The sequence below is a fragment of the Chiloscyllium plagiosum genome, unplaced genomic scaffold, assembly GCF_037043375.1.
Source record: "Chiloscyllium plagiosum isolate Xiang-an unplaced genomic scaffold, Cpla_swu_hap1 HiC_scaffold_30, whole genome shotgun sequence".
NCBI lineage: Eukaryota > Metazoa > Chordata > Chondrichthyes > Orectolobiformes > Hemiscylliidae > Chiloscyllium > Chiloscyllium plagiosum.
Genome location: NW_028270168.1, coordinates 69,906 through 88,188, shown reverse-complemented (window position 1 = coordinate 88,188; position 18,283 = coordinate 69,906). Strand labels below are relative to the sequence as shown.

General features: G+C 45.0%; 1 protein-coding gene across 12 annotated transcripts in view; it reads right to left on the bottom strand.

Moving 5' to 3' along the window:
* The window catches only part of tmem39b (transmembrane protein 39B), a 137,339-nt gene that overhangs the window by 56,160 nt on the left and 62,896 nt on the right, over positions 1 to 18,283 (bottom strand). For 4 of the 12 annotated variants that reach the window (XM_087976637.1, XM_087976636.1, XM_087976634.1 and 1 more), the window contains exons 7-8: positions 6,552 to 6,682; positions 869 to 963 (exon numbers count right to left, since the gene is read on the bottom strand). In XM_087976637.1, the coding sequence (XP_087832763.1) occupies positions 869 to 963; positions 6,552 to 6,682 (226 nt within the window). The remainder of the gene's footprint in view (positions 1 to 868; positions 964 to 6,551; positions 6,683 to 18,283) is intronic. The other 8 variants (XR_015752106.1, XM_087976641.1, XM_087976638.1 and 5 more) reach the window with 3 other exon arrangements.

Sequence of the window (18,283 nt, the reverse complement as noted above, 5' to 3'; positions counted from 1 at the left end):
AATGTCCCATCACTACCACCCCGTTGCCTCTACATCTTTCCATAATCGGTTTACCTATTTGCTCTTCTACATCACACTCACTGTTGGGAGGTCTGTAATACAGTCCCAACAATGTAACTGCATCCTTCTTATTTTTTAGCGCCACCCATAATGCCTCACTACTCAAGCCCTCCATAGTGTCCTCCTTTAGCACAGCTGTGATATCATCCCTGACCAGCAATGTAACTCTGCCCCCACCCTTACTTCCCTCCCTGTCCTGTCTGAAGTATCTATATCCTGGAATGTTTAGTTGTCAATCATGCCCTTCCTTCAACTAAGTCTCTGTGATTGCAATAATATCATACTCCCAGGCACCAATCCAAGCCCTAAGTTCATCTGCCTTACCCACTATATTCCTTGCATTAAAGTAGACGCACTTCAGGACACCAGTTCTTCTATGTCCATTTGCTCTCTGCCTACTCTCCCCCTTATTAATGCTAACTTCATGATTCTTACAGTCTCCGGTTTCCACCTCACTGTCTACTTGTCTTCTCTTCTTGCTCCCAGCCCCCTGCCACATTAGTTTAAAACTTCCCAACAGCAGTAACAAAAACTCCCCCAAAGACATTAGTTCCAGTCTGGTTCAGGTGTAGACCGTCCAATTTGTCACTGTCCCACCTTCCCCAGAACCGGTTCCAATGTCCAACAAACCTGAACTCCTCCCCCCTACACCATCCCTCTAGCCTGCCTATTCTTTCATTTCTACACTGGCTAGCACGTGGCACTAGTAGTAATCCCGAGATCACTACCTTTGAGGTCCTCCTTTTTAACTTCTCTCCTAGCTCCCTGAATTCTGCTTTCAGGACCTCATCACGATTTTTTTACTTACATCGTTGGTGCCTATATGCACCAAGACAACTGGCTGTTCACCCTCCCCTTTTAGAATGATGTGCAGACGATCGGTGACATCCCTGACCCGAGCACCTGGGAGGCAACATACCATCCATCAGTAAGCAGGAAATGACAGGCCAGTTAGCTTAATATCTGTCAAGGGCAATATTGGAAAAATTAGAGTCTGACAGAAAGTTAGCTAATAAAGAAAAGATAGGAAAGTTTCTTCAGATACTTTATCTCTGTTCTTCTTTAAATAAGTGTTGATGTTATAGAAAACATCTCTGAGGCATTACTAGCTAGAGATGCCTAGCTAGTGGGGAGTGGGGAGATGGTGAGTCTTGTTGGGCTGCTCTTCAGACAGTTGGTGTGGACTTGAATGGCTAAATGGTCTGCTCCCATACAGTAGTGATTCTAGGATTCTAAGACTATTCTTTAAATGCAAAAACTCCAAAAATGTGTATCGTCCAGGGGTCTGGGTGTTCATGTATACGAAGCATAAAAAGTTAACATACAGGTTCAGCTATTAATTGAGGCAAAAACATTTTGCACTTAGAACATAGAACATTACAGCACCGACCTGTGAAACCAATCTGAAGCCCATCTAAGCTACACTACTCCATTTTCATCCATGTTTATCTAACGACCATTTAAATTACAATCGTACACTGTTGTGTGACAACACTGTGACTTCAAGAGATGCATTTTGCCCTAGCTTTTTTTGAAGGGAGGTTTTAAGTTGGCGAGTCTTCTACTGTTGCAGACAGAGTGTTCCACGCCCCTACCACTCTCTGAGTAAAGAAACTATCTCTGACATCTGTCCTATATCTACCACCCCCTCAATTTAAAGCTATGTCTCCTCGTGCTCGCCATCACCATCTGAGGAAAAAGGCTCTCACTATCCACCCTATCTAACCCTCTGATTATATGTCTCAGTTAAGTCACCTCTCAACCTTCTTGTCTCTAACAAAAACAGCCTCCAGTCTCTCAACCTTTCCTCACAAGACCTTCCCTCCATACCAGGCAACATTCTAGTAAATGTCCTCTGAACTCCTCTGCATTAGCACTGTTGTCTCTCAGCGCTAGGGACCCGGGTTCAATTCCAGCCTCAGATGACTGTCTGTGTGGAGTTTGCACATTCTCCCCCTGTATGTGTGGGTTTCCTCCGGGTGCTCCGGTTTCCTCCAAGAGTGCAAAGATGTGCGGTCAGGTGAATTGGCTATGCTAAGATTGTCCATAGTATTCAGGGATGTGTAGGTTAGGTGTAAATTGAGAGCAGTAGGGGAATGGGTCTGGGTGGGTTATTCTTCAGAGGAGAAAGTGAGGTCTGCAGATGCTGGAGATCAGAGACGGAAATGTGTTGCCGGAAAAGTGCAGCAGGTCAGGCAGCATCTAGGGAACAGGAGAATCGACGTTTCGGGCATTAGCCCTTCTTCAGGAATGAGGAAAGTTGGTCCAGCAGGCTAAGATAAAAGATAGGGAGGAGGGACTTGGGGGAGGGGCGTCGGAAATGTGATAGGTGGAAAGAGGTCAAGGTGAGGGTGATAGGTCAGACTGGGGTGGGGGCGGAGAGGTCGGGAAGAAGATTGCAGGTTAGGAAGGTGGTGCTGAATTTGATGGATTTGACTGAGACAGGCTGGGGGGAGGGGAAATGAGGAAACTGGTGAAATCCGAGTTCATCCCTTGTGGTTGGAGGGTTCCTAGCCAGAAGATGAGGCGTTCTTCCTCCAACCGTCGTTTCGCTGTGGTCTGACGATGGAGGAGTCCAAAGACCTGCATATCCTTGGTGGAGTGGGAGGGGGAATTGAAATGTTGAGCTACAGGGTGGTTGGGTTGGTTGGTCCAGGTGTCCCAGAGGTGTTCCCTGAAACGCTCCGCAAGTAGGCGGCCCGTCTCCCCAATATAGAGGAGGCCACATTGGGTGCAAAGGATGCAATAGATGATATGTGTGGAGGTGCAGGTGAATCTGTGGCGGATATGGAAGTTTCCTTTGGGGCCTTGGAGGGAGGTGAGGGGGGAGGTGTGGGCGCAAATCTTGCACCTCCTGCGGTTGCAGGGGAAGGTGCCGGGAGTGGAGGTTGGGTTGGTGGGGGGTGTGGATCTGACGAGGGAGTCACGGAGGGAGTGGTCTTTACGGAATGCTGATAGGGGAGGGGAGGGAAATATATCCTTGGTGGTGGGGTCCGTTTGGAGGTGGCGGAAATGGCGGCGGATGATGCGCTGTACATGGAGGTTAGTGGGGTGGTAGGTGAGGACCAGTGGGGTTCTGTCCTGGTGGCGGTTGGAGGGGCGGGGTTCAAGGGCGGAGGATCGGGAAGTGGAAGAGATGCGGTGGAGGGCATCGTCGACCACGTCGGGGGGGAAATTGCGGTCCTTGAAGAAGGAGGCCATCTGGGATGTGCGTTTTTGGAACTGGTCCTCCTGGGAGCAGATGCGGCGGAGTCAAAGGAATTGGGAGAATGGGATGGCGTTTTTACAGGGGGCAGGATGGGAGGAGGTGTAGTCCAGGTAGCTGTGGGAGTCGGTTGGTTTGTAGTAGATGTCCGTGTTGATTCGGTCGCCTGAGATAGAAATAGAAAGGTCGAGGAAGGGGTGGGAGGAATCTGAGACTGTCCAGGTGAATTTGAGGTCGGGGTGGAAGGTGTTGGTGAAGTGGATGAACTGTTCAACCTCCTCGTGGGAGCACGAGGCGGCGCCGATACAGTCATCGATGTAGCGGAGGAAAAGGTGGGGGGTGGGGCCAGTGCAGTTGCGGAAGATGGATTGTTCCACATATCCTACGAAGAGGCAGGCCTCACCCTGAACAACTTCTCTTTCCAATCCTCCCACTTCCTCCAAACAAAAGGAGTAGCCATGGGCACCCGCATGGGCCCCAGCTATGCCTGCCTCTTCGTAGGATATGTGGAACAATCCTCTTGACCTCTTTCCACCTATCACATTTCCGACGCCCCTCCCCCAAGTCCCTCCTCCCTATCTTTTATCTTAGCCTGCTGGACCAACTTTCCTCATTCCTGAAGAAGGGCGAATGCCCGAAACGTCGATTCTCCTATTCTTCAGAGGGTCAGTGTGGATGCGCTGCACCGAAGGGCCTGTTTCCACACTGTAGGGATTCTAACCCTTTCCAAAGCATCCACATCCTTCCTATAATGTGGTGACCAGAACTGTATGCAGTACTCCAAGTGCGGTCACACCAGGGTTTTGTACAGCTACATGACCTCATGGCTCCAAAACTTAATTCTTCTACCAATAAAAACTAACACACCGTATGTCTTCTTAACAACCCTATCAACCTGGGTGACAACTTTTAGGGATCTATGTACATGGTCACAGAAATCTCTCTGCTCATCTACAATACCAAGAATCTTACCATTAGCCTTGTACTCTTTATTCCTGTTGCTTCTTCCAAAGTGAATCACCTCACACTTTTCTGCATTAAACTCCATTTGCCACCTCTCAGCCCAGCTCTGCAGCTTATCTATGTCCCTCTGTAAACTGCAACATCCTTCGGCACTATCCACAACTCCACCGACCTTAGTGTCATCCGCAAATTTACTAACCCACCCTTCTATGACCTCATCAAGGGTCATTTATAAAAATGACAAACATCATGGCCCGAAAACAGATCCTTCTGGTACACCACTAGTAACTGAACTCCAGGATGAACATTTCCCATCTACCACCACCCTGTCTTCTTTCAGCTAGCCAATTTCTGATCCAAACCACTAAATCACCCTTAATCCCATGCCTCCGTATTTTGTGCAATAGCCTGCCATGGGGAACCTTATCAAACACCTTACTGAAATTCATATACACATCAAACACTTTACCCTCATCCAGCTATTTTGTCACCTTCTCAAAGAACTCAATAAGGACTTCATTGTAGGGGGTTGGAGTTTTCAAAGGAAGTCTAATTACAACCGTACAAGTGTTGTGTGACAATACCATGACCTCAGGAGATGTATTTTGTCCTGGTTTTTTTTTAAGACAATTTTTAAGGCAGAGATACTGAGCAGTCTACCAGAATCACTAAACAGCTTGTTAGGCCTTTTTTTTTTAAAAAAAAGTTACAACAATAAAATCAGCCTGAATGGGTGTGGTCAAGCTCTAACAGAACCAGGGTTTTTAGTTTTAGCTTTCAGTTGTTTCAGGGGTCTCAGCAGGGTTGAAAGCTAGAGTAAGCTCTCCCCACTGCCATACACTCTCAGAACTTTCTCTTGATTTTTTTTCCCTTCTGGGCTACTGAGGTCGTATGTGAGAAAAATTGCTTTCTGTTTCTGCCTTTTGCCAGTGTTATGAGATGTTACTATAATGGAACAGTTAATTAGTAATAGTTACTGTATCTATTATTCTGCTAAGTTTTCCAATAGCGTTAAGTTATTCCAAGCCATTCTTTTGTATGTTATTTTTAACTATAGTGGATGAATAATGCTTTAAATCCGGTAGTTTGACCAATCAAATTGCATTTGGAACGGAACACCTTACATTTACCTTTAAAATAAGAAAAAGTTAGAGTCTAGACTGTCTTCTGAATAGTTTGAGAAGGTTTGGTCTGGTCCATAACAGTTGATTAGGCTGGAGTATGGCTGCTCAGGCAGAACATTGTGGATGAGGTACATTTTCATAAACCGTCTCCACCAGTGGGTGAATCTCAAACTAATTACAGAATAAGGAGACACCAGTTTAAAATGGAGATGTGAAAGAACTTCTACTTTATCAAAGAGTAATGAATATCTAGAATTCCCTACCCAAAGAGGTATGGAGGCTAGATTACTGAGAGTATTTAAAGAGAACATGGACAGGTCAAGTTTCGTAGAGGAAAGACAATAAATAAAAAAAAACCATTTGCTTCACTGAACTAATCAGGAGAAAGTCAATACCCATGATTAGGTAGATTAGATTAGATTACTACAGGCACTTCAGCCCAAGTAGTCCACACCGACCCTCCAAAAAGCAACACACCCAGACCCATTCCCCTACATTTACCCCTTCACCTAATACTATGGACAATTTAGCATGGCCAATTCACCTAACCCGCACATTTTTGGACTGTGGGGGAAACCCACGCAGACACGGGGAGAATGTGCAAATTCCACACAGACAGTTGTCTGAAACGAGAATTGAACCCGGGTCTCTGGCATTGTGAGACAGCAGTGTTAACCACTGTGCCACCGTGCCGCCCACAAAGATCCTTCAAAGATTTTCCTTGTTGCCATAAAATCTAACATGCAAGCCATATTTTGCCAAAACATTGAATGTCATTCAAGAGGCAGCTAGATATAACATTTGGGGTGAATGGAATCAAAGGTTATGGTGGGTGGGGGGGGGGGGAGCAAGGTTAGGCCATTGAGTTGGACAATCAGCCACATTCGTGATGAATGGTGGAACAAGCTCGAATGGTTGAACGGCCTCCTCCTGCTCCTATCTTCTACGTTTCTAAGTTTGCATGAATCGCTGAGAGCCATGACATCAAGATGATGGATTTACAAAGGAGAAGAGTTGCAAAGGTCAGCTGAAAGATGTAAAATGTGGTAGCTAACCACCTTCATTCATGACTGTTTCAGATATCCTCCACTTATTCCAATGTCTCCAATAATTCACATTTTAAAAAGTCTTCTTTGTAAACTTTTGATTTTAATATAGTTTTTATTTTTACTGCGATAATGAAAGTTTATAATACTTACTCATACTTACATAGAATCTGAAGTGTGAAACATCTGAAGGGATTGCGACATTGTAGTTTCCCATTGCTTTGTACACATTCTTATTATGTTTTACTAACACCCCTTGTGGCCACATATACTCTTCGGACCAGCTGGTGGAAGGAAACATATAATATTAGTATTTTTAAAAAGACACACTTCAAAATCTACAATTATCATCTCTAATCTATTACAATGATTAGGAATTCAGATTTCATTACTAATCTAGATTCGATCTAACAGAAATGCCTGAGAACAATCAGACCGAGGTAACAGAAGATTATATTACACTAATTAAGAAATAACTGGTTGACAACTATAGATGGGAAACAAATTATATATGTTATAGTTTTATGTGTAGGTTGAAATAAAACTCCAATTAAAAAGTATAATATAATAATCTTGAGTCATAATTGCTGTTTGCAAAATGCTCCCCACTAATATTTCAACCATTTGTCCAGCTTCATTTCATAGGAAAACCTGTTATTCAGTAGAGAGATGCCCCATTTGTGCTGGCATTTAAGTTATTCGATTGTGTAAAAATATTGAATTTATATTTCTAGTTTTGGTGCAAGTTAAATTTGCAAATAAACACACTGCCAGAACAAATAAGAGAAGCACAAAAAAAAGACTCCTTGCAAACTATTCCTTTCGGTAGTGTTTGTGGTACAAATGGGGCAATCGGCCATATGACAGAAAGTGGAGGACACATTAATGGGCTGGCAAAACTATTTAAATGCAGGTCACAGAAGATGCTATTAAAGAAGTACTTGAACTAAGAGAAATGGGAATGAAATTGTTTTTCAACATTGTCAGAAGCAAAGAAAATTTAGGATTTATAATAAAGGGATGAACCCCAGAAATGCTCACTCGTCAGGTGTGATTCAAAATACCATTATACCATGAACTATCCAAAATGGTATACTAGTTGAATATTTGAAACTAAACATGAAATGGAAGCTTCAGAAGAAAATTGATCATGGAGACGGCATTATGTCGATGGCAAGAGGTCTCTGCCAATGAAGAAGTAGTTAGTAGCAGAATCTTTCAATTATTAAACTGGAGATACATGTCTACAGTGTGCAGAAGAGACTAAAATGCCACCCGAATGATGAGAATTGAAACTAAGTTAAGGAATTTGAGAATTCTGGCAGTGTCAGATTTACTAAACATGCTAAAATTTTTCGAAACACTAGCGAATCCTTATAAAATAGCTGGAAACAATCATTTTATTAGCATGGATGTAGTATCCAGTAAAATTAATTATTAATTAGGTCATTGGTAACACAGAAGTGTTAATGGAACTGGATATAGAAAACAATAAAGCTAATCAGTTCTGAGAGTCACCAGAACCGAAATGTTAACTCTGCTTTCTCTCCACAGAGGGTACCAGACCTGCTGAATTTCTCCATAAATTTCTTTATTGTTTCAGATTTCCAGCGTCTATGTGTGGAGCCACAGGAGATGGAGGAGATTACTAATGAATATTTCTCCTCAGTATTTATGGAGGTCAGAATCATGAATGTTCAAAGTTTGAGAGAAGAGTTGTAGCTCGGGTGCTCGTTGTTGTGGTTCTGTTTGCCAAGCTGGGAATTTGTGTTGCAGACACGCTTAGGCAGTTGGCACAGGATTCCCATTTCCTGGCTTGTCTTAGCGTCTCTCACCCGTAGGTGTTCAAAGTTTGTGAGAAGATTTGTAGCTCGGATGCTCGTTGTTGTGGTTCTGTTCGCCGAGCTGGGTGGAGGAACCATCACAGAAGCGCTTCGCAGGAGGCTCCCAAGCACTGAGGATGTCACCTCGACAGGGGATGAAACGTCTGCAACACAAATTCCCAGCTCGGCGAACAGAACTACAACAACAGAATCATGAATGTGAAGGAAATGCGGGAATCAAGTGGTGATGTTTTGGCCTGCATACATATTACCACAGTGGAGGTGTTTGCAGCCTTAAAAGTGCACTAAGGTGGATAAATCCCCTGGGCCTGATCAAGTCCATCCTCAGGTATTGTAGGAGTCCAGGCAAGAAATTGCAGAGGCCCTTGCAGAGATATTTGCTTCATCTTTAGCCACAGCAGAGTTGATAGAGCATGGAATGCGTTGCCAGCAGCAGTTGTGGAAGCGAGGTCATTGGGGATATTTAAGAGACTGCTGGATATGCATACGGTCACAGAAATTTGAGGGTTCGTACATTAGGTTTTCCTTACATGAGGATCAATGGTCGGCACAACATCGTGGGCTGAAGGGCCTGTTCTGTGCTGTACTGTTCTATGGTGAAGTTCTAGAAGACTGGAGGGTGGCTAGTGTTGTTCCAATGTTAAAGAAAGGTAGCAAAGACAAGCCAGAGAACAATGAGCCTGACATCCATGGTAGATAAGGTGTTGGAGAGGATACTGACAGGATCAACCAACACAGTTGGATAGCTGAGGTCTGATTAGGGATAGTCAGCTGGATTTGTGCGTGGGAAGTCATATTTGACCAATCTTTGAGTTTTTCAAAAAGGTAACCAAGAGAATAGATGAGGATAGGGCAGTGGATGTTGTCTATATGGAGTTTAGTAGGGCCCTCTAGTTCTGGACTCCCCCCATACCAGGGAAAAGACCCTACCCATGACTCTCATGATTTTATAAACCTCTATAAGGTCAACCCTCAGTTTCCGATGCTCCAGGGAAAACAGCCCAAGCCTATTCAGCCTCTCCAGATAGCTAGAATTGAACCCAGGTCCCTGACGCTGGGAGGGGCAGCAGTGCTGTTTATGAGACTAAAATCAGTGGATAAGTGAACAGTGTGGAAGAACGTTGCAGGTTGCAGGGAGACTTGGATAAACTGCAGAATTGGGCTGAGAGGTGGCAAATGGAGTTCAATGCAGATAAATGTGAGGTGATTCATTTTGGAAAGAATAACAGGAAGGCAGAATAGTGGGTCAATGGAAAGATTCTTGGTAAGTGTGGATGTGCAGAGGGATGTATAGATCCCTGAAAGTTGCTACCCAGGTTGGTAGTGCTGTTAAGAACAAAGAACAAAGAAAATTTACATCCCAGGAACAGGACCTTCGGCCCTCCAAGACTGAGCCGATCCAAATCTACTGTCTAAACCTGTCGCTCAATTCCTAAGCATCTGTATCCCTCCGCTCCCCACCTACTCACGCATCTGTCCGGGTGCAATATTAAGTGAATCCACCGTGCCTGCCTCTACCACCTCTGTTGGCAATGCGTTCCAGACACCTACCACCCTCTGTGTAAAGTACTTGTCGTGTGTATCCCCCTTAAACTCTCACCTTGAAAGCATGACCTTTCGTATTGAATTCTTCATCCTGGGAAAAAGCTTATCTCTATCTACCCTGTCTATACCTTTCACGATTTTGTAGACCTCAATCAGGTCCCCCCTTAATCTTCTTTTTTCTAATGAAAACAATCCTAACCTACTCAACCTCTCTTCAGTGGCTAGCACCTGCCATACCAGGCAACATCCTCGTAAACCTTCTCTGCACCCACTACAAAGCGTCCACATCCTTTTGGCAATGTGGCGACCAGAACTGTACACAGTATTCTAAATGTGGCCGAACCAACGTGGTGTACAATTTTAACATGACCTGCCAGCTCTTATAATCAATACCCCGTCTGATGAAGGCAAGCATACCATATGCCTTCTTGACCACTCTATCCAACTGTGCAACCACCTTCAGGGTACAATGGACAAGAACTCCCAGATCTCCCTACTCACAACTTTTTCAATTTACAGTATAGTTCACTCTAGAATTAGACTTTCCAAATGTGTGTCACCTCACATTTGCCTGGATTGAACTCCATCTGCCACTTCTCCGCCCAACTCTCCAGTCTATCTATATCCTCCTGTATTCTTTGACAGTCCCCTATGCATTCTGCTGCTCCACCAATCTTCGTGTCATCTGCAAACTTGCTAATCATACTTGCCCTCTTCCAGATCATTTATGTATATCACAAACAACAGTGGCCCCAGCACTGATCCCTGTGGAACACCACTGGTCACCTTTCTCCATTTCGAGGAACTCCCTTCAACTACTACTCTGTCTCCTGTTGCTCAACCAGTTCTTTGTCCACCTAGCTAGAACACACTGCACACCATATGACTCCAATTTCTCTATTACTTTACCATGGGGAACCTTATCAAATGCCTCACTCAAGTCCATGTATAAGACATCAATAGTCCTTCCTTCATCTATCAATTTGGTCACTTCCTCAAAAGAACTATAGAAAGGCATAATCTACCCCGCACATAACCATGTTGCTTATCACTGATAAGCCCATTATTTGCTAAATATAAATAGATCCTATCCTTAAGCACCTTCTCCAGCAACTTTCCCACCACTGACATGAGGCTCACTGGTCTGTAGTTACCTAGAATATCCCTATTACTCTTCTTGTACAGGGGGACAACATGAGCAATCTTCCAGTCCTCCGGCACCTCACCTGTATTTAAAGATGCCACAAAGATATCTGTCAGGGCCTCAGCTATTTCCTCTCTCGCCTCCCTCAGCAACCTGGGATAGATCCCATCTGATACTGGGGATTTGTCCACCTTAATAACCGCACTTGGAACACTGTATACAGTTCTGGTCGCCCATTACAGGAAGGATGTGGAAGCATTGGAAAGGGTGCAGAGGAGATTTACCAGGATGTTGCTTGGTCTGGAGGGAAGGTCTTATGAGGAAAGGCTGAGAGACTTGGGTCTGTTCTCATTGGAAAGAAGGCGGTTAAGAGGGGATTTGATAGAGACATACAAGATGGTCAGAGGATTAGACAGGGTAGAGAGTGAAAGTCTTTTTCCTAGGATGATGATGTCAACTTGTATGAGGGGGCATAGCTACAAATTGAGGGGTGATAGATTTAAGACAGACGTCAGAGAGTGGTAAGGGCATGGAATGCCCTGTCTAACCCTGTAGTTAACTCAGCCACATTAGGGAGATTTAAATATTTCTTGGATAAGCACATGGATGATGATGGGGTAGTGTAGGAGGATGGGCTTAGATTAGTTCACAGGTTGGCGCAACATGGAGGGCTGAAGGGCCTATTCCGCACTGTATTGTTCTATATTCTATGCTAAGCACTGTGCCATCATGCTGCCCCATGGTCATGTTGGAGCTGTAAGAACTTTGATTAGGCCATTTGGAGTACTGTGTTTTCTTGGGAGCAAAGTAGTTTGAGGACGACCTGATAGAGATGTATAAGATTATGATGGGAACGTAGAGGGTGAATGGGAAGCAACTGTTTCTCTTTGTCAAAGAATTAATGACAAGGAACTATGATTTTAAAGTGGAAGACAGGAGGTTTACAGGGGATTTGAGAAAAGTCCTTTCATCAAGAGGGTGGTGGGGTTCAGGAATGCACTGTCTGGGAGGGTAACTAAAGTAGGAAACCTCAAACTTTAAAAAGTAATTGGATGGGCACTTGAAGTGTCATACATTCAAAGCTATGGACCTAGTGCTGGCAAATGGGAGTAGTATGGCATATTTTTGGTGGTACAGACTTGATAAACCAAAGCCTTCTTCTGTACTGTGGATGATTTTACAATTCTAAGATCAAGAATACAATATTAGAACATAGAACAGTACAGCACAGAACAGGCCCTTTAGCCCATGATGTTGTGCCGACCACTGATCCTCATGTATGCACCCTCAAATTTCTGTGACCATATGTATGTCGAGGAGTCTCTTAAATGTCCCCAATGACCCTGCCTCCACAACTGCTGCTGGCAACGCATTCCATGCTCTCACAACTCTCTGTGTAAAGAACCCGCCTCTGACATCCCCTCTATACTTTCCTCCAACCAGCTTAAAACTATGACCCCTCGTGTTAGTCATTTCTGCCCTGGGAAATACAGTTGATAGCCAGAGACTATCTATGCTTCGCATTATCTTGTATACTTCAATTAGGTCCCCTCTTCACCTCCTTTTCTCTAATGAAAAAAGTCCGAGCTTAGTCAACCTCTCCTCATAAGATAAATCCTCCAGTCCAGGCAGCATCCTGGTAAACCTCCTCTGAACCCTCTCCAAAGCATCCACATCTTTCTTATAATAGGGCGACCAGAACTGGACGCAGTATTCCAAGTGCGGTCTAACCAATGTTTTATAGAGCTGCAACAAGATCTCACGACTCTTAAACTCAATACTCAATAATGAAAGCCAAAACACCATATGCTTTCTTAACAACCCTGTCCACTTGGGTGGCCATTTTAAGGGATCTATGTACCTGCACACCAAGATCCCTCTGCTCCTCCACACTGCCAAGAATCCTATCCTTAATCCTGTACTCAGCTTTCAAATTTGACCTTCCAAAATGCATCACCTCCCATTTATCCAGGTTGAACTCCATCTGCCACCTCTCAGCCCATCTCTGCATCCTGTCAATGTCCCGCTGCAGCCTACAACAGCCCTCTATACTGTCAACGACACCTCCAACCTTTGTGTCATCTGCAAACTTGCTGACCCATCCTTCAATCCCCTCATCCAAGTCATTAATAAAAATTACAAACAATAGAGGCCCAAGGACAGAGCCCTGTGGAACACCACTCACCACAGACTTCCAGGCAGAATATTTTCCTTCTACTACCACTCGCTGTTTTCTGTTGGCCAGCCAATTCTGTATCCAGACAGCTATGTTCCCCTGAATCCCATTCCTCCTGACCATCTGAATGAGCCTACCATGGGGAACCTTATCAAATGCCTTGCTAAAGTCCACATACACCACATCCACAGCTCGACCCTCATCAACTCTTCTAGTCACATCCTCAAAGAACCCGATAAGGTTTGTGAGGCATGACCTGTCCTCACAAAGCCGTGTTGACTGCATTTAATCAAGCCATGCTCTTCCAGATGGTCATAAATCCTATCCCTCAGAATCCTTTCTAACACCTTGCAGACGACAGACGTGAGACTTACTGGTCTGTAATTGCCAGGGATTTCCCTATTTCCTTTCTTGAAGAGAGGAATTACATTTGCCTCTCTCCAGTCCTCAGGTACGACTCCAGTCGAGAGCGAGGATGAAAAGATCTTCGCAAGTGACGAAGCAATTGCATTTCTCGTTTCCCAAAGCAGCCGAGGACAAATCTGGTCCGGGCCTGGTGACTTGTCAATCTTAATGTTTGACAAAATTTTCAGCACATCAGCTTCTTCTATCTCTATCCATTTCAGCATGCACACCTGCTCTTCAAAGGTTTCAGGAATATTTTAAAGAACAGAAGCCCATATAATCAGCTAATCTTAGTGGGTGACAACTTAACACAAGATGCCAAATGGTAAAAATTATAAAGCTGGAGAGAATGTGGGGTGCATACAGATGCCAGATGGGGGACAACCAGACTTATGGATAGGCACAGGCCTAATATGGGTAAATAAAATGAGAATAGAGGCACAAGGTTTTGAAGAAAAACCAGGGAAACAAAATATAACAATAGATTCATACTCAGCAGAAAGACATTTTTGAAAATCTCCTTGGCTTTCTTAGCAACACATACTTGGGAACGTAGATCTATTGATATTAAAGCCGCTCAAAAGGGAAGTGTTTCTCTACCCTTCAAAAGAGCTTCAAACACTTTGAGGACACCCTGGAAGTTAAATAACTGTGTACATAGCCTCAACAACGCCTCTAGAGTTTGGTACTTCACAGTAACTTCTGGCTCATCAAAACTGGACTGCGTCTAGTTGAAAGTAGACCCGAACATCTTGTTAGATGAACGAACTAGTGAAAAATAATTAAAAATGCAACATGCTGTTTTCAAATATCTGTTATTAGACTGAGGTGTATATGGATCTCAGCAAGGCAGCTGACAAGGTTCCCCAAGGCAAGCTCTTTCAGAAAGATAGGAGGGATGGAATACAGGGAAATTTGACTGTCTGGATACAGGATTGGTTGGCCAAAATACAATTGCAAGTGGTAGTGGACGGAAAGTATTCCGCCTGGAGGTCGGTGACTAGAGGTATCCCGCAGGGATCTGTTCTTGGGCCTCTGCTTTTTGTACTTTTTATAAATGTTTTGGATAAAGATGTGGAAGGATGGGTTAGTAAGTTAGTTGATGACACAAAGGTCAGTGGTGTTGTAGATAGTGTTGAGGACTGTTGCAAGCTACAACAAGATATTGACAGGATGCAGAGCTGGGCTTAGAAGTGGCAGATGGAGTTCAACCTTGTGTTTACTATAGGCCCCCCAATAGCAGCAGAGATGTGGAGAAACAGATTGGGAAACAGATTTTGGAAAGGTGCAGAAGCCACAGGGTCGTAGTCATGGGCGACTTCAACTTCCCAAATATTGATTGGAAGCTCTTTAGATCAAGTAGATTGCATGGGGCGGTGTTTGTGCAGTGTGTCCAGGAAGCTTTTCTAACGCAGTATGTAGATTGTCCAACCAGAGGGGAGGCCATATTGGATTTGGTACTCGGTAATGAACCGGGACAAGTGGTGGGCTTGTTAGTGGGTGAACATTTTGGTGATGGTGACCACAATTCTGTGACTTTCACCTTGGTTATGGAGAGAGATAGGTGCGCACAACAAGGTAGATTTTATAATTGGGGGAAGGGAAATTACGATGCTGTAAGGCAGGATTTGAGGAGCATACGTTGGGAGCATAGGCTGTCAGGGAAGGATGTGGTGGAAATGTGGAACTTTTTCAAAGAGCAGATACGACGTGTCCATGATATGTATGTACCTATCAGGCAGGAAAGAAATGGTCGTGTGAGGGAGCCTTGGTTGACGAGAGAGGTTGAATGTCTGGTAAAGAGGAAGGAGGAGGCTTACATAAGGTTGAGGAAACAGGATTCAGACAGAGCAGTGGAGGGATACAGGATAGCCAGAAGGGACCTGAAGAAAGGGATTAGGAGAGCTAAGAGAGGGCATGAAAAATCGTTGGCGGATAGGATCAAGGATAACCCCAAGGCATTTTATGCGTATGTGAGAAACCTGAGAATGACGAGAACGAGGGTAGGTCCGATCAAGGACAGTAGTGGGAGACTGTGTATTGAGTCGGAAGAGATAGGAGAGGTCTTGAACAAGTACTTCTCTTCAGTATTTACGAACGAGAGGGACCGTATTGTAGAAGAGGAGAGTGTGAAATGGACTGGTAAGCTAGAAGAGATACCTGTTAGGAAGGAAGATGTGTTGGACATTTTGAACAACTTGAGGATAGACAAGTCCCCCGGGCCTGACGGGATATATCCTAGGATTATGTGGGAAGCAAGAGAGGAAATTGCAGTACCGTTGGCAATGATCTTCTCGTCTTCACTGGCAACGGGGGTGGTACCAGGGGACTGGAGAGTAGCGAATGTTGTGCCCCTGTTCAAAAAAGGGAATAGGGATAACCCCGGGAATTACAGGCCTGTTAGTCTTACTTCTGTGGTAGGCAAAGTAATGGAAAGGGTACTGAGGGATAGGATTTATGAGTATCTGGAAAGACACTGCTTGATTAGGGACAGCCAGCACGGATTTGTGAAGGGTAGTTCTTGCCTTACAAGTCTTATTGAATTCTTCGAGGAGGTGACCAAGCATGTGGATGAGGGAAGAGCAGTGGATGTAGTGTACATGGATTTTAGTAAGGCATTTGATAAGGTTCCCCATGGTAGGCTTATGCGGAAAGTCAGGAGGCATGGGATAGAGGGAAATTTGGCCAATTGGATAGAAAACTGGCTAACCGGTCGAAGGCAGAGAGTGGTGGTAGATGGTAAATATTCAGCCTGGAGCCCAGTTACAAGTGGAGTTCCGCAGGGATCAGTTCTGGGTCCTCTGCTGTTTGTAATTTTTATTAATGACTTAGATTTTGTTTTTGTTTAAACAGTTAGCTTTAGAGGGATGGCAGTGAAGGCAGTGCAATGTTCCTCCTGCAACATGTATGAGGTGAGGGATGCCATCGACGTCCCTGCCGATTACACTTGCAGGAAGTGCACCCATCTCCAGCTCCTCCAAGACCGTGTTAGGGAACTGGAGCTGGAGTTGGATGAACTTCGGATCATTCGGGAGGCAGAGGGGGTCATAGATCAGAGTTATAGGGAAGTAGTAACTCCAAAGATGGCAGATAGATGGGTGACAGTGAGGGGGACTGGGAGGAAGCAGCCAGTGCAGGGACCTCCTGCGGCCATTCCCCTCAAGAACAAGTATACCGTTTTGGATACTTGTGGGGGGGATGACTTACCAGGGGTAAGTAACGGGGCTCAGGTCTCTGGCACGGAGCCTGTCCCCGTTACTCAGAAGGGAAGGGTGAAGAAGAGCAGAGCAGTAGCAATTGGGGACTCGATAGTTCGTGGCACAGATAGGCGGTTTTGTGGGAACGAGAGAGACTCACGTTTGGTATGTTGCCTCCCAGGTGCAAGGGTACGTGATGTCTCTGATCGTGTTTTCCGGGTCCTGGAGGGGGAGGGGGAGCAACCCGAAGTCGTGGTCCACATTGGCACCAACGACATAGGTAGGAGGAGTGCTGAGGATGTTAGACAGGCTTTCAGGGAGCTAGGTTGGAAGCTTGGAGTTAGAACAAACAGAGTTGTTGTCTCTGGTTTGTTACCCGTGCCACGTGATAGAGATCCGAGGAATAGGGAGAGAACAATTAAATGCGTGGCTTCAGGGATGGTGCAGGAGGGAGGGGTTCCAGTTTTTGGATAACTGGGGTTCTTTCTGGGGACGGTGGGACCTCTATAAACAGGATGGTCTACACCTGAACCTGAGGGGAACCAGTATCCTTGGGGGGAGGTTTGCTAGTGCTCTTGGGGGGGGTTTAAACTAACTCGGCAGGGGCATGGGAACCCAGATTGTAGCTTCAGGGTGCAGGGCCTGGAGTATAGGGAGGTGAGGAACATGGCATCAATTTCCAAGGAGGGTGCCTGTAAACAGGGAAGTGGCTTGAAGTGTGTATACTTCAATGCAAGAAGTATACGAAATAAGGTAGGTGAACTTGCAGCGTTGGTTGGTACCTGGGACTTCGATGTTGTGGCTATTACGGAGACATGGCTAGAACAGGGACAGGATTGGCTGTTGCAGGTTCCGGGATTTAAATGTTTTAGTAGGGTCAGAGGTGGGGGTAAAAGAGGGGGAGGTGTGGCATTGCTTGTCAAAGATAGTATTACAGCGGTGGAAAGGACGATGGATGAGGACTTGCCATCTGAGGTAGTTTGGGCTGAGGTTAGGAATAGGAAAGGTGAGGTCACCCTGTTAGGAGTCTTTTACAGGCCTCCTAATAGTCCTAGAATCATTGAAGAAAGGATTGGGAAGGTGATTCAGGAGATGAGTGACAGTAATAGGGTGGTTGTTATGGGGGACTTTAACTTTCCTGATATTGATTGGGAAAGCTATAGCTCAAGTTCGTTAGATGGGTCAGTGTTTGTTCAATGTGTGCAGGAGAGTTTCCTGACACAATATGTAGACAGGCCAACAAGAGGTGAGGCCATACTGGATTTGGTTCTGGGTAACGAACCAGGCCAGGTGTTAGAATTAGAGGTAGGTGAGCACTTTGGGGATAGTGACCATAATTCGGTGATTTTTACACTCGTGATGGAGAGGGATAAGTGTGTACTACAGGGCAAGAATTATAGCTGGGGTAAGGGAAATTATGATGCGGTGAGGCATGACTTAGGATGTGTGGCTTGGAAAAGTAGACTCCAAGGCAAGAGTGTAAATGATATGTGGAACTTGTTCAAGGGGCAACTATTGAGTGTCCTTGATAATTATGTACCTGTCAGGCAGGAAGGAAAGGGTCGTGCGAGGGA